This window comes from Notamacropus eugenii, chromosome 7 (assembly GCF_028372415.1).
Source record: "Notamacropus eugenii isolate mMacEug1 chromosome 7, mMacEug1.pri_v2, whole genome shotgun sequence".
NCBI classification, from domain to species: Eukaryota; Metazoa; Chordata; class Mammalia; order Diprotodontia; family Macropodidae; genus Notamacropus; species Notamacropus eugenii.
This window is the reverse complement of record NC_092878.1, coordinates 61,474,480-61,491,513: the sequence shown is the minus strand read 5'-3', so window position 1 is coordinate 61,491,513 and position 17,034 is coordinate 61,474,480. Positions and strand designations below refer to the sequence as shown.

At 37.6% G+C, this 17,034-nt stretch overlaps 1 protein-coding gene across 2 annotated transcripts in view; it reads left to right on the top strand.

Moving 5' to 3' along the window:
- ALKBH1 (alkB homolog 1, histone H2A dioxygenase) overlaps window positions 1–17,034 on the top strand; it is a 40,649-nt gene that overhangs the window by 2,705 nt on the left and 20,910 nt on the right. Inside the window, exons 1-3 of one of the 2 annotated variants that reach the window (XM_072623690.1) lie at window positions 2,163–2,273; window positions 4,727–4,839; window positions 12,060–12,222. In XM_072623690.1, the coding sequence (XP_072479791.1) occupies window positions 4,740–4,839; window positions 12,060–12,222 (263 nt within the window). In that variant the 5' untranslated portion in view covers window positions 2,163–2,273; window positions 4,727–4,739. Of the gene's footprint in view, window positions 1–2,162; window positions 2,274–4,726; window positions 4,840–12,059; window positions 12,223–17,034 lie in introns of those variants that run through there. The other variant, XM_072623689.1, reaches the window with a different exon arrangement.

Here is a 17,034-nt window from a genome sequence, read left to right as displayed (position 1 = left end):
GCACCTTCTCTTTGTATATGTGGAATAAGCCAACTGCTGTTCCCATCTTTGTTTTCTTTGGTATCATTTCCACTTCTTGTCACATTTTTTGGGAACTGATGTAAACGTCAAAATGTGGTGGGTCCACTGTCATTGATAATGAAAAGAGTTTGTTTTAGAAATCTTGACCAATCCTTTTTCAATTTTCACCTTTGTTGTTTGCCTTTCAGTTATATTCCTAGATGCTCTCAGTAGGATATGGCTTGTTTGAGCTCTGACCATGCTTGCTGTAAATTTTTTCTATCTTCACTACTTCTTTGTGTTTTATATTCGTTTTCTATAAGATTTTCTAATTTAGAGGTGTCAAAACACCATTATTTGGCCCACAACACATCTGATTATGGCCCAAATCAGATTAATTGGAAAATATTTAACAAAACAAATAAAAATACAATAAAACATACATAAAGTTAAGAATACACAAAAGAACAATACAAGAAAGATCTTAACATCACCCATAACCATGATGATGTGGTTACTGATTTTTAGATCATCCTGCAAAATTAAGTCAAATGGGTTTTAGGAAGCATTGCTAACAGTAGGGCTAGTGGAGGTGATGAAGTCCCAGCTGAGCTGTTTAAAATCCTGAAAGATGATGTTGTTACAGTGCTGCACTGAATATACCAGCAAATTTGAAAAACACAACAGAGGCCACTGGACTGGAAAAGATCAGTTTATGTCCCAGTGCTACAGAAGGGCATTGCCAAGAAATATTCAAATTACTGAATGATTGCACTCATTTCACACACTAGCAAGGTTATGCTTAAGATTCTGGAAGCTAGGCTTCAGCAGTATATGAACCAAGAATTACTATAAGAGCAGGCTGGTTTTCAAAGAGGCAGAGGAACAAAGGACCAAATTGGCAATGTTTGCTAGATTATGAAGAAAGCAAGGGAGTTCCAAAAAAATCTACTTCTGCTTCATTGAGTACACTAAGGCCTTTGTGCACATCCCAACAAAATGTGTCAAGTCCTCCAAAAATTGGGAATACCAGGTCATCTTACTTGTCTCCTGAGGAACCTAGTAAGTGTAGGAGTTAGTATTTGGATTTTGAGTCAAAATTCCCCAAGTGTTCTTTCTACCACCCTGCCTCTCTGTGACATGTTCTTGTTATGATTTCAATGTCTTTGGAAGCAATTTGACTTGTTCACTTAATGTTAGATCCAGTTTCATCCAGTATAGCTGTTATATATTCAAAAACCTTATATTTCTTAATCTGTTTAATGAACTATACATGGAAGAGGTAGCTATGCAGAGATCATTTTATCAAGCAGTACAGTAATAACATGGCTGGATAATTATATATGAGCAAAAATGTTCTGAACTTTTGTTTAATCTGTATTCAAAAAACAGCAAGTACTATGCATATTACAGATCTCAGAAATCTGTGTTGGGACATTGTTTCAGTGTAATTAGAGTAGCCTCCCTTCATCTTTCTTTCTCTTCCCTTACGTACATATATTCCTGAGAATTTTGTTGTCTGAGGGATCAACTGTATTTGGCATGCTGAGATTATTCTGTGAGTTACCATGCTCAGGAAATAAAGATGTATGGTCATATGAAATGCCAGAGCATTATGGAAATCTGATAAGTGTCCTTAACCTCAGTATTCTGAGGTACTGTAGTTCAGTAACTTATTCATTATCCTTTATACTTCAGTAAAATGGAAGAAATCACTGGGGGAAAGTGCCAGATTAAAACAATCCAAGAGCCCCAAATTATCTTTTTCCATAGAGTAATAGAAAGTTTCTTCTAGCTACTTACATTGTAGAAAAAGAAAAGCCACTGAAATTTGAGTCAGAAAGTATGATCTAAATTCTCTCCAACACTAACTGTGTGACCTCACAGAAGTCACTTCCTGTCTCTGAGTCTTTTGTTCCACACTGTAAGGATAATAATGCTACCTGTCCTCCCTGGCCCAGTCCCCCAAAGTTGTCGTGTTGGACCGAAGAGGTAACGTATATGAAAAGTGCTTTTTAGTCATAATGCACTATTTATATGTAAGTTTTTCATAACTGTCATTTGTCTCAGAAGCATCTTCTTTGAGGTCCCATGGATAAGTTATTTTCCAGAATGTCATTTTCAACATTTTTTGGCAATCTGACTAATGTTGCCTTCCTGCCAGGTATTCAGGTCTCCACTAAGTGTGTCCTTGGTCACTGAGCAAGATGCATATAGAGCAGGACTTCAGCCAGTCAACAAGTGGAAAGCCTATGGCTTAGAAGGCTATCCAGGTAAGCTCACCCTGCTCTAGATGAGGTACAGTCAGTGAGAAATCAGTTAATGAGGCAGACAGATAACATAATCCCCCTTAAAACTTAGCTTAAAGTTGTCTTTGATTTTTTTGTACCTATGATTTCAGTTGGTATAGGGGTCTCCCAGAGGGACTCTCACCACTAATGCAAGTTAGCACCTTCTCTGAAACTAATTGTCTTAAAGACCTCTCTAGAACACTGAGAGATTAAGTGACTTGCCCAGCAAACAGCCAGTATGTGTCAGAGGCCAATTCAAACCTTCCTGACCCTAAGGCCACCACTCTATCCATTCTGCCACTCTGCCTTGCTTGACTTAGAACAGAGTAGGAATGATTTCATTCTTTTTACCTACATCCCCAGTGCCTGGTCCATAGGATGCACTTAATAAGTACTTGTTGATTGATTGAAATATATATTAAAAAGTTAGCAATCCCTGGCTCACAAGCCAAAGAATATTTGCCAAAGGAAAGGCAAATATCCATAAAAAGTACATTTACAATAGGCACTTTGCCATCTTTTCAGATTTCTGGCTCTTCTCCCTTAGTCAATTCCGTCTCTCTGGCAGTAGAGACATTATGGAAGGTATAATGTTATTTTGTACTTCCATCACAAATTCTGCATACTTTCTATCATTCTTTTTTTCATACATCTTCAGCCTGGAATGACAACTTAAAATAGACACTAGACATTTGAGTTGAGCATAGAATTACAATGTCTGAAGCCAGTAGTCCCAATGCACTGCATAGAATCTAGGATTCTTGCCTGTAGAACTAAGTTGCTTTATTTCCCATAGCTTACAATAAGAGAAACCAAGGTTGTAGATAGATTAAAAATAGAGAAACCAGTAAAGTGAGTAATCAGGTGAAAATAGCATCATTGGACTGTCTTCCACAGTAATTGGGTCCCTGTGTGCATTAATGATTGTAACGTATTTGGGAGAAATGGTTTTATCCCATTTCTAAAAGAAATAGAATTAACTTAGACATAACAGAATTGAATCTATATTTTTATCAGTTGGCCAAAAGAAGAAGGTAGATATATTTTTAGAAGCTAGTTATTCTTATATCTCTGCAAAATGCAAGGACATGGTATAAGTCTGGGTTTATTTTGTCTAGGGTTGGTCTTTTTTAGTTTTATATATAGTAGTACAGATTTCTTTAATGAGATCCTTGGTTATTCAAGAGATTGATTCACATTTCCTAGTTCATAAATGGTCAAAGTATTTGAAAAGGCAGTTTTCTAAGGAAGAAATCCAAGCTACCAGTAACATGTGAAAAAAATGCTCTAAATCACTAATTATTAGAGAAGTGAAAATTAAAGCACTTCTGAGGTTCCACCTTAAATCTGTCAGGTTGACAAAGTTGATAAAAAAGGAAAATGACAAATATTTAGAAGGGCTACATTGGAGAAATACAATAATTCTTTCTTCCTTGGTAGAGCTGTGAATTGGTAGAGCCATTCTGGAAAGCAATTTGGAACTGTTTCTCAAAAGTTATTAAACTATGCATGCCCTGTGACCCAGTAATGCTACCTACTCTCTAGATCTAGATTAAAGAAATTAATGTAAAAGTTCCCATATGGACAAAAATAAATATGACTTTTCTTTTTATGGAGGTAAAGAATTAGAAATTAAAGAGGCACCTATCAGCTGAGATATGGCAGAACTAATAGCATGTGAATGTAACGGAATACTGTTACGCTGTAAGAAATGATGCAGGGTACAATTTCAATGAAGGATGGTAAAACTGATGCAAAGTAAAGTGAGCAGAACCAGGAGAACAATACAGTAACAACACTGTTGAAGTAAACCATTTTGAAAGACCTAAGAGCTTTTATTAATGCAATGGTCAGTTATAATTTGAGAATCCAAGTGATAAAGCATGCTACTGCTTACCTTCTGCCAAAGAAGGTATTTATTATTTAGACATGGCCAATGTGGAAATTTGTTTTGCTTGACTAAACAAACACATTTGCTACAGGAATTTTTGTTTTCCTTTCTAAACTGGGGAAAAAAGACAGGGAGATGGGAGGGAGAGAAAATAGATATTTTAAAAAATACAATATGATTAAAACAAAAAGCCTAAATAGATAAAAAATGGCTATTGCTGCTATTGTGACATGCAGTTGGGATAGTTCATTAAGGTAATCTATCATTAATTCTTTTGGGGATAGACATTGCACATGGAAAATTAGTTGGTCCCAGAATTTTTTTAAAGGGGTGGGGCGTGGGGTGATAGAAAAGGGAACAAGCATTTATTAAATACTTACTATGTGCCAGACACTGGACTGAGCATTTTACAAATATTGTCTCATTTGAAGATTGCTTCATAGGAGGAAAAGAATAGGTTGGATTACTTTTGGGAAATTACGTAGTGCCTTTAAAGCCAACCTGCTTTGTAGCTCAAAGACTCCTTTTTTTTTTTCAACCCAAGAATTGTACAAAGGATGCTAGAATCTAAGAACACAGTACCCAAGGACAATGGACAGATGTATCATGGTCTATGTGGACTGCGGCATATTTCCAGTGATAACCTAAGCTCAAAAAGTAAGAGATGTAGAAGATGTTACAATCAGAAATGGGCTGGTCCTATAGAAAGAACAAGGGATAGCAGATGGGTAGCTTAAGTAACATTGCTACCTACTAAATATTACAGGACCTAGAAGAAAACCTCCAGCATCTTGACTGGATCTTCTTTGAAGGCTCAATGGCAGAATATGTATGAGAATTACAGTGGAAAAAGCCTGATTGGATTATGATTTGTACCAATTCAAATACCCATGTTGAAAAACTCACAAATCATTGAAGTCTTTCTACAAAGGACCTTATGTAAAGTATGCAGAGTGCAGAAATGGAGGAGATAGCTAAAATGATAGCTCTTATATGTCTATTATTATTGTTTTCTATTTCTGATGTTAGCAGTACCTTTGTTGTAGGTTAGCTGAAGAAAAAAATCTGTGATCCATCTTCTGTACATTCTATGTCCACATATGCTTTAGAACTACCCTTTAACTTTTACTCTAGCTTTTTATTTTAGGACTCTTGATGCTCTGCTTTTGTTTCTTTGCAAGATTCTATAACCCTTTGGCTCAGTACTAACAGTTGCATTTTTATTTGCTGCATACCAGATTGTTTTTTGTGCTGTTTGGTGTTTTCAGGCATTCCATAAATATTTGAAATTGTTTTTATAGAATATATTTTGTCTCCTTTCTTGTAGTAAAACCATTTATGTCCACCAGATAGTTGCTTATGGCTTACATAATTAGTTCTTTTATGTGCATTTTACATATCTATCCAAACAGCTTCTTCATTTTATTCGTTTCTTTTACCAGTAGATTATTAAACACTATGTTACCTAAATAGTAGAGTTTTGAAATAGTTTTCATTTCTGTAGTCTCAGTGAAAATCTTTGACTGCATGTGCTTTTCTTTGATACTAACTGATACCCAGCTTTGTTAGACATTTGATGTGTAGTCAGCGTGCTGTACTGATTGCAGAGCAATCTATGATCTGTTGCATGTCATTTTGTGTGGATGTTTTAGGATTAGTCATAAATATAAATAAACTTCTGAATGACTGTCATAAAAACTGTTGCTGTTAAATTTTAGAAGGTTTAGAAGCATAATGTTAAAAATGTCTTCTAGTAATTCCCAGAGATATTATAGAGTTGAGTCTAGTATTGGATGAGTGATTGGGCTAAATGTCCTCTATAAAGGACTTGTGTTTGTATCTTTTTTGGAAGGATATTGTATTCTATTTTCAACAAATTCAGTTAACATTTATTACATCAACCCTGTGCTCAGAACAGAAATTAAACAGCCATTGCTTCGAAGAACTTAGAGTCACCTTGGAGGGGAAGGGAAAAGACAATAGGTTACATGTGTACAAAGATGTAAAGTAATTTCAGGATGGAAAAATCATTACAGGGGATGGCAGGTTGGTAGGGAGATGGCAGGGAGTGAGAGAGAAGGGGAAGATTTGCCAAGAAGTAAGTACTTAGAGCTTACCCTTGAAGAAAGACAAAGGATTCTGAGTCAGTGAGAGGACAATAATCTGTATAAATGAATAAAGGCAAGAAATAAGAGAATCAATTCAAGAAAACTATTGGAACATGGAGTACATATGAAAGAAGTCTGGAAACGTCAATTGGAACCATATTGTGGAGAGCCTTAAAAGCAAAGTTGAGGAATTTATACTTCATCCTAAAGGGCAGTAGGGAATCACTCTTGAAGTTTGAGCAAGATAGTGACTTAGGAAGATTATTTTGCAACTATATGGAAGATAGAATAGAGACAAGAGAAACTAGAAATAGGTGGACTGCTAATAAGGCTCTTAAAGGTTCATGTAAGAATAAGTAAAAGCTTGAACTTGGGTAGTACCTTTGTGGGTGGAGAAAAGGAGATAAATGTGAAAAATGTACAGTTGAAATTGACAGCTAATTAGATATCGTCATGTTTGAATTTCGTTGCCGAAGAAGACCATGCCATCAGAGAAATGATTATGTGACTTGCACTTGACTTTGTTTTGAGCGAAGGAGGGCTGTGCAGGTCACCAGCCTCACTTCTCCAGAGCCATCTGAGTCCAATGACCAGATATTCCTCAGGATGACTGGAGATGGCCCAGGATGCACTGGGAGACCCTGGGGCCTTTAGGCCAAGGTCTTTGCAGGTACTCACTTAGCATGAGACAACGCCCATTCGTTGAATAGGTCTGTTTAAGAAGTAGCCAGGTCATGGCCCTTTTAATGAGGTCAAGAAAACAAAGACATCAGGCTGGGTGGGAAACAGCAACAGTTACTATTGATAATCACTCTAAAGCTAGGGGGGTCCAGGAACCCTTGGCAGGGGCCCCTTGGAGTCCCAGTTTCAGAGTGTAGTAGGTTTAAGGTACTGGGAGAAGACAAGGGAAAGGAAAAGGAAAGAAAAGGAAAAGGGGAAAGGGAAAGGAGGCAGTAAAACCCAGGTCAACTGGGCAACTTTTGGCCATCCAAATTTACCTTCCTTTGGACAGGGAGAGGGAAGGGGAGGGAGACGCAGACAGGAGAGGAGGAGGTGAGGTATCCAGCTAGCATTCACCAGCTGCATCTACTCACAGGATCGTGTTTGTCCTTTGTTGCTGAAGAAGACCGTGCCGTCAGAGAAATGATGACATGACTTACACTTCACTTTGTTTTGAGTGAAAGGAGGGCTGTGCAGGTCACCAGCCTCATTTCTCCAGAGCCGTCTGAATTCAGTGACCTGATTTTGGTCAGGATGACTGGGGATGGCCCAGGATACACTGGGCATCCATATCTATATCTATATATATAATACATAATTATATAGATATAGATATATGTTAGATATAGGAGGTGAGGGAGGTGGAAGGGTTAAGGATTTCCCCAAAAGTGCAAACTTGAGGGTAACTGGGAGGATGGTACCCTCACCAGAAATATGGCATTTTGATGGAGCTCACATTTAGAGGTGAAGATACATTTTATTTTTAACATCTTCAGTTTGAAATTCCTATAGAGTTATCAAACAATAGGTTACTATAGTTATTAACTACTGGGTCTGACTGTATTAATCTACTCTTTGATAAGCCCAAAGACTGTAGCTTTGGGGATAAGAACTCACTTTTTGACAAAAACTGCTGGGAAAATTGGAAAATAGTATGGCAGAAAGTAGGCATAGACTACCATCTTATATTATATACCAAGATAAAGTCAAAATGCGTCCATGATTTAGATAGAAAGGGTGATACCATAAGCAAATCAGGAGAGCAAAGAATAGTTTGTTTACCTGTCATATCTATGGAGAAGGAAAGAATTTATGACCAAATAAGAGACAGAAAATAGTTTGAAATACAAAATTGATTGTTTTGATTACAATAAATTAGAATTTTTTTGCACAAACAAAGCCAATGCAATCAAGAGTAGAAGGGAAGCAGAAAGCTTCCCAGAAACATTTTTCAAAGCCAGTGTCTCTGATAAAGGCCTCATTTCTAAAATATATATAAAGAATTAAGTGAGATTTATAAGAATACAAGTCATTCCCCAACTGAGAAATGGTCAAAGGATGTGAATAGGCAGGTTTCAGATGAAGAAATCAAAGCTATCAATGGGCATGTGAAGAAGTGCTCTAAATCACTATTAATTAGAGAAATGCAAATTAAAACAAGTCTGTGGTACCACCTCACACTTATCAGATTGGCTAATATGACAAAAAAGGAAAATGATAAATGTTGGACATGTGGGAAAATTGGAACATTAATACATTGTTGGTGGAGTTGTGAACTGATCCAGCCATTCTGGAGAGCAATTTGGAACTATGCCCAAAGCGCTATAAAACTGCATACCCTTTGATCCAGCAATGCCATTATTAGGTCCGTATCCCACAGTGATCATAAAAAGGAAAAAGGACCAATATGCACAAAAATATTTATAGAAGCTCTTTTTGTGATGGCAAAGAATTGGAAATCAAGGGGATGGCCATCAATTGGGGAATGACTGAACAAGTTGTGGTATATCAATGTAATGGAATACTCTTGTGCTATAAGAAATGATGAGCAGTTGGATTTTGGAGAAATCTGGCAAGACTTACATGAACAGATGCTGAGTGAAGTGAGCAGAACCAAGAGAACCCTGTGAACAGTGACAGCAGCACTGAGCGATGGCCAACTTCGATAGACTTGGCTCTTCTCAACAATACAGTGATCTAAGGCAATTCCAAAAGACTCATGATGGACAGTGTAATCCACGTCCAGAGAAAGTACTTTTGAGTCTGAATGCAGATTGCAGTATACTATTTTCTCCCTTTTTTTCTTCCTCATAGTTTTTCCCTTTTGTTCTGATTCTTCCTTCACAACATGACTAATGTGGAAATATATCTAATAGTACATGTATAGTCTATATCAGATTGCATGCCATCTTGGGGAGGTGATAGGTGGGGAAAGGAGAGGAAAAGGAGAAAAACATTTGGAACTCAAAATCTTATAAAAGTAGATGTTGAAAACTATCTTTACATGCAATTAGAAAAAATAAAATAGTATTAAGTGGGGGTGAGAATTCCTTTAGAACATTGACAAGGATATATTTTAGGAGATTTTTATTTGTATTTCCTTATTTTTATCTTCTGAATGACAGGCAGCATAAGTTAGTAATTAGGCAAGAATGTGAAAAGAGGGCTCATAAGCCCTTTATGCTTTTAGGAAGTTTCAGTGACTATAGAATAGACCAGGGAGTCTAAATTATGTCCTAGTCATTGGCCAGTGAGCTCAGGGAAAATTAAGGGATGAGAGTCTGAGTTAGGAGACCTCGTCCTCTTCTATAATGAGGCACCTGACCTAGAGTCATCAGCCAAGCTGGGCTTGAAGAAGTTTACTTAGCAATTAATTTAGGTTAGAAAGCTCAGTTATCATTCTAGTCTGCAACTTGATCATTTCATTTATGCATATTTCTAATTACCTTTCCTGACAGTATTAGTTTAGAATTTGTATCTTCATTTTTCTGTTGTTGTCACACTATGAATCCCATTCTTATAATCTGGTGTGGATAGTACAGGAAGCAATGCCAGAATTAGACATTTAGTTATATTGGCCACAATGAAAGAAGTGTGGGAGATGCAGGGTTACAGATGTCAGAATTCAGTGGGGAGTAGGCAAACACAAGGACCTAAGGAGGTATGCTGCTCAGACTAGAAATGTAGTAAAGAAGGGAGGCTTACAAGGTGGTGAAAGGTAGAAGCCCCCTTGGAATCATCTCTGGGCAGAAGCTGGGAAACTTAATCAGATCAACATGGTCTAAGTTGTAGGACTGAGGTCTAATGCTAAAATTCTGATACTTGTATCTCAGGTGTAAAATGAGTAGATTAAAATTGAACCAATTTTTCCCATCTGCTTTTATGTCCTTGGTAACATAGAAATCCCATCAGTGCCATTATGAGCAGCTTAAGATCTTAGTCAACTTACAGGCAACCAAACCGAGAGTTTCTGTCTTCTTACGTTGTCATAGGATCATAGGTTCATATATCTAAGGTTGAAAGAAACCTCAAAAATCATTATTTTAGGAATGAGAAACCTGAATTGAGTGGCAAAGTAGTTTACCTGAAATCATACAGGTGGCAGAACTGAGATTTGAACTAAGGTCCTTTGACCTTATCAGTACTAAATTCAAATTCAATACTCTTTCCACTATACTAGAATACAAGTGTTCATATTGTTCTCCATACTTCTGCTTTATCTGTGGTTCTTAACCTGGATTCTGTGAACTGTTGAGTTTTTTTAAGTTTTTTGATAACTGTAGTTCAAAATAATTGGTTTCTTTCTCATTCATTTGTATTATATACATTTTAAAACATTCTGAGAAGGTATCTCTAGGTTTCATCCATAGTAAGAAGAGTCCGTGACACACAAAAAAGTTAAGAATTCCTGCTCTGTTTTCTGATAAAGTCCTCATCTCTCAAATGTATAGATAAAGGAGTCAGATTTATAAACTTAAGAGCCATTCCCCAATTGATCAAAAAATATGAAGTCAGTTTTCGGATGAAATAATCAAAGCTATTTATAGCCATATGAAAAATACTCAAAATCACTAATAATTGGAGAAATGCAAATTAAAAGAATACTAACAATTAAAACAATATAATACAAATTAAAACAATAGGTACTACCTCACACCTATTAGATTGACTAATAGGACAGAAAAGGAGAATGATAAATGTTGAAGATGATGTGGGAAAATTGAGACACTAATACACTATTGGTGTAGTTGTGAACTGATTGAACCATTATGTAGAGCACTTTGAAACTATGCCCAAATATTTACAGCAGCTCTTTTCTGGTGACAAAGAATTGGAAATCGAGGGGATGCCCATCAATTGGGGAATGGCTAAACAATTTGTGGTATGTGATTGTGATGGAATACTATTGTGATATACGAAATGATGATCTAGATGCTCTCAGAAAAACCTGGGAAGGTAAAGTGAAGTGAGTAGAACTAGGAGAACATTGTATACAGTACCAGCAGTAGGATCGACTGTGGGTGACTTAGCTATTCTCAGGTACAATGATGCAAGACAACTGGGAAGGAATTATCATGAATAGTGCTCTCCATCCCCAGAGAAAGAACTGAATGGAACCTGAATACAGATGGGAGCATACTTCTTTTACTGTCCTTAATTTTCTTGGGGATTTTTTGTCTGTTTTCTTTTACAATATGACTAATATGGAAATATGTTTTGCATGGTCACACATGTATAACCATATCAAATTGCTTGCCTTCTCAATGAGGGGAGTGAGGAAGGAGGGAGAAAATTTGGAACTCAGTTTTTAAAGTGAATGTTGAAAATTGTTTTTACATATAATTGGGGAAAATAAAAAATTAAATGAAAAAAGAATTCCTGTGCTGTGTCAACTTTCTCTGCCTAGGGGAAATGAAATGAGAAATTTGAGTTGGATGTGCCTAAAAATAAAAAATTAGTAACCTAAAAGTGGGTTATTGCTAGTTTCATTTTTAAAGCTTTCTGGGCAAAGCATGGACAAAGTGAAATAAAAATGCATATTTTAGTTGATTTGATATTTAATATCATGAAACACTCACTGCCCTTGAGAATACCCTGAAAAGTGAAAGCTAAAGAATGCATTGCCATCAGAGCTTAGTTTGCCACTCCTATGAGACATGATGGCTCCAGCTGGTATAAAGAGCTGTAACAGAGGTGTTTATGGAGGCTGTCAAGACACGCAAGCAGCTAATAATGGGATTTTCTTTATTTTCTCTTATATTTGTACAGGATTTATTTTTATCCCAAACCCCTTCCTCCCAGGCTATCAGCGGCACTGGGTGAAACAGTGCCTTAAGCTTTACTCCCGGAAACCCAATGTCTGTAACCTGGACAAGCACATGGTTGCAGAAGAGACCCGGGATCTGTGGGGACAGAGTCAGGAGCTCCTGAGGTGAGGCTAATTTCACAGTGACTGGTAAATACTCTCAATTTGAAAACTTTGAGCGCCTGCTACAAATAACACTGCAGCACAGGGGATTGATTGTTTTATTTAATTCCTCATCTGACACTTCCTGATTCTAAGCAAGTACGCCAGTATGTTTTTATTTCCTCAGAATGCATGTAGACGGGGCCTTTGTTTTAGATTTCATTTTGTCTTATATGACAATAGTCATATAAGATCAGTTCTTTGTCCGGTATAACTCTTGCAGCAGTCTACTCACCTTTTAGGATACCGAGGCAGCAAAGCAAACTACCTGGGGTTTGGAACAGTATGTCAGATGTTGATGCCTATTTGCCCTCCTGCTTAGGTAGCTTTTGGCCAGCTTTTTGTCCTTCACTGAGGACATGAAATGTTTCAACACAAGAAGCTAGAGCTAGGTTTAGATGAAGGCGCTCACTGAGCCGTCTTGACAGAGGGCTGAAGTTTAGTGAAAGAGCTTCTTACAGAAGAGATGAGTGAGTTTTGTTTTTGCTTTCTCAGTAGGTGGGGGAGGGGAAGGTAGAAGAGAAAAAATTCAGAAGCAAACATAAAATGAAATTGAATTTTTCAAAAAGGATAGAAAAAAGCCAAAAGAGTTAAAAACCGTTGCTGTATCTGGTGAATGAAATGTATTTTTAAAAACATGACAGGAGAGAGGAAATATAAGTTCTGCCGCTGTTTATTCTGCACCTCTTTTGAGAGTAAAAATTTTATCAATTGTGTTTGTAAACCTGGCAAATTTGGGAATTATTATAATGTACACATAGTCACTTAGCTTGTGAAGGTCCATCAATCTTTTTTATTTTTTTTCCTAGGGAAAAGGAAGATTTCTACTCTTGAGTTAAGCAGGGTGCTGATTGTTTCTCCTCTAACTGACAAGTTATAGATGATAAAAATGCAGTTTATACAAGACAAGATTCAAAGTTCTTTCATGGTAACTGAAGTGGCATAGGAAGACTTCCCTAGAATAAATAGATTTCTTCCTTTTCCATGTCCAAAATAAGTACGGTAATTTGTTTTGTGTTTGACTCCACAGTATCTCTTTTAGACAAAGGTAAAAAAAAAAAGCTTGGTAACAGCCCCTAAGCACTTTTATGAAGCATTCAGCCATGTTAGGAAGTGATCAAATGACTCTGTGGCACATTCACCAGGAAAGAGGAAGCTGTCTGGCCCATACATCCATCATCCTCAAGATTAGTACCTAGAGGACGAAGTAGTGTTGGACAGAGGATAGACAGTTTTTCTGGATCACCCTTGTACCCATACTTAGAATCCTTATTGATTTGAAAATATTTTCTTTTGAATAATTGGATAGAGATTTAAAGCTCTTAGATGCTAGTGTATTTCCAGTGTATTTTTAATCCAATCTAACTATGCATGACATTATGCTAGGCATTGAGAATACAAAGAGAAAACAATAAACAGTAGGACCTTATAGTTTTCTACTGAATGGATACAACATAGAGACAGATAAATATACACAGTCAGCTGAGGAGGGATAGAACACTTTACTATTGGGGGTGAGGAGTGGGGTCTGCAGGAGTGCTTTCCCTTGGGTGGGGGCGGGGGTGCAAGAGCCTTGGAGGAAGATGGGAATTCTTAGAGGTGAAGGTGGAATCCCTGGCAGATTCCTGGGCATAGCCTCTGGTCAGTCACAGAGACAGGAAGTGAAATGCCAGATTTGAACAACAGTAGGTGGTGGACCAGTTTGGCTGAAACTTAGAGAGTGTGAAGGGGAATATTGTGAAATAAGCCAGGATATGTTTAATTGGAGCCAGATTATGAAGAGCTTTAAATTTCAAGATAAGGAATTCATATTTTATTCTAGAGGTAAGAAAGAGCTACCAGAAAGTTGAGATTTTCCTTTCCCCCCCTCAAAAGAAATAGATGTAGGGGTGCACAAACTAAGTTATTTACATACATTATAACAATTCCCAAATTTGCCAGCTTTTGGTGAACAGAACTGACAAAATGAGCCTTTTATTCTCAAAATAGGTGTAGAACATAAAATGGCAGAGCCTGTGTTTCTTTCTTCCCTCCTGTGATGTTTTTGACAATACAGTTCATTCACCATATATAGCAGTGGTTTTTGTAACTCTTGCTTTTCTCTCTTTAAAAAAATTTTTTTTCTTTTTCTTTATTTATTTTTTATTTAAGTTTTCAACATTCATTTCCACAAAATTTTGAGTTCCAAATTTTCTCCCCATCTCTCCCACCCCAAAATGCCAAGCATTTTACCCTTATCACTAATCTGCCCTACCTTCTAACATCCCTCCCTTCCCTTATCCCCATCTTCTCTTTTGACCTATAGGACAAGATAAATTTCTATGCCCCTTTACCTGTATTTCTCATTTCCTAGTTGTATGCAATAACAATACTCAACAGTTGTTCCTAAAACTTTGAGTTCCAATTTCTCTTCCTCCCTCCCTCCCCACCCGTCCCCACTGGGAAGGCAAGCAATTCAGTATAGGCCATATCTGTGTAGTTTTGCAAATGACTTCCATAATAGTCATGTTGTGTAAGACTAACTATGTTTCCCTCCATCCTATCCTGCCCCCCATTTCTTCTACTCTCTCTTTTGACCCTGTCCCTCCCCAAGAGTGTTAACTTCTAATTGCTCCCTCCTCCCATTGCCCTCCCTTCCATCATCCCCCCCACCCTGCTTATCCCCTTCTCCCCCACTTCCCTGTATTGTAAGATAGGTTTACATATGGAAATGAGTATGCATTTTATTCCTTCCTTTAGTCGAATGTGATGAAAGTAAGCTTCATGTTTTTTCTCTCACCTCCCCCCTTTATCCCTCCACTGAAAAGTTTTTTACTTGCCTCTTTTATGAGAGATAATTTGCCCCATTCCATTTCTCCCTTTCTTCTCCCAATATATTTCTCTCTCACCCCTTAATTTCATTTTTTCAAGATGTGATCCCATCCTATTCAATTCACTCTGTGCTCTCTGTCTGTCTGTCTCTGTGTGTGTGTGTGTGTGTGTGTGTGTGTGTGTGTGTAATCCCACCAACTACCCAGACACTGAAAAAAGTTTCAAGAGTTATAAATATTGTCTTTCCATGTAAAAATATAAACAGTTCAACTTTAGTAAGTCCCTTATGACTTCTCTTTGCTGTTTACCTTTTCATGCTTCTCTTCATTCTTGTGTTTGAAGGTCAAATTTTATTTTCAGCTCTGGTCTTTTCATCAAGAATGCTTGAAAGTCCTCGATTTCATTGAAAGGCCATTTTTTCCCCTGAAGTATTATACTCAGTTTTGCTGGGTAGGTGATTCTTGGTTTTAGTCCTAGTTCCTTTGACTTCTGGAATATCCTATTCCATGCCCTTCGATCCCTTAATGTAGAAGCTGCTAGATCTTGTGTTATCCTGATTGTATTTCCACAATACTCAAATTATTTCTTTTTAGCTGCTTGCAGTATTTTCTTCTTGACCTGGGAACTCTGGAATTTGGCTACAATATTCTTTCTACCTGCTTACAATATTTTCTCCTTGACGTAGGATTTGGCCACAATGTTCCTAGGAGTTTTTCTTTTGGGATCTCTTTCAAGAGGTGATCAGTGGATTCTTTCAATACTTATTTTGCCCTCTGGTTCTAGAATCTCAGGACAGTTTTCCTTGATAATTTCATGAAAGATGATGTCTAGGCTCTTTTTTTGATCATGGCTTTCAGGTAGTCCCATAATTTTTAAATTGTCTCTCCTGGATCTATTTTCCAGGTCAGTTGTTTTTCCAATGAGATATTTCACATTCTCTTCCATTTTTTCATTCTTTTGGTTTTATTTTGTGATTTCTTGTTTTCTCATAAAGTCATTAGCCTCCATCTGTTCCATTCTAATTTTGAAAGAACTATTTTCTTCACTGAGCTTTTGGACCTCCTTTTCCATTTGGCTAATTCTGCTTTTGAAAGCATTCTTTTCCTTATTGGCTTTTTGAACCTCTTTTGCCAATTGAGTTAGCCTATTTTTCAAGGTGTTATTTTCTTCAGCATTTTTTTGGGTCTCCCTTAGCAAAGTGTTGACCCGCTTTTCATGATTTTCTTGCATCTCTCTCATTTCTCTTCCCAATTTTTCCTCCACCTCTCTTACTTGATTTTCCAAATCCTTTTTGAGCTCTTCCATGGCCTGAGCCCATTGAATATTTATTTTGGATGTTTGGGATACAGAAGCTTTGACTTTATGTCTTTCCCTGATGGTAAGCACTGTTCTTCCTCATCAGAAAAGATGGGAGGAGATATCTGTTCACCAAGAAAGTAACCTTCTATAGTCTTATTTTTTTCCCTTTTTTGAGCATTTTCCCAACCAGTTACTTGACTTTTGGGTCCTTTGTCAAGAGTAGGGTATACTCTAGGGATCTGTAAGATCTCAGTTTCTCCAAGGTGGCACAATCAAGCATGTACACTGGTTTGGGAGCAGGAGAGATTTTTGTGCCCAGAATCTTAGCAGAGTTTCCTCTTCACAACCACCTGGCCTCTAGTTCCGCCAAGCCAGCACTGGGGGCTGAGATTCAGATAAGCTGTGGAGGCAGGGCCCCCATTCAGTGTGAGATAAAGATCAGCTGCCCCAGGGCCTCTACTCAGGGCTGAGGGAAGAATCAGCTGCTCAGTACCTCCAGGGGTTTTACGATCCAACAAGGGATGTGGGCTACTGTAGGGGCTGCTGTGGGAACTGCTGCCACCTGCCTGATGTGGCCTCTGTGACTGCTGCCTGAGTCCAGAGCTATGGGAAGGCCCTTCTCCCTTCTGTGACAGCTGAAGAAACCCTGTCACTGACCTTTGGGGC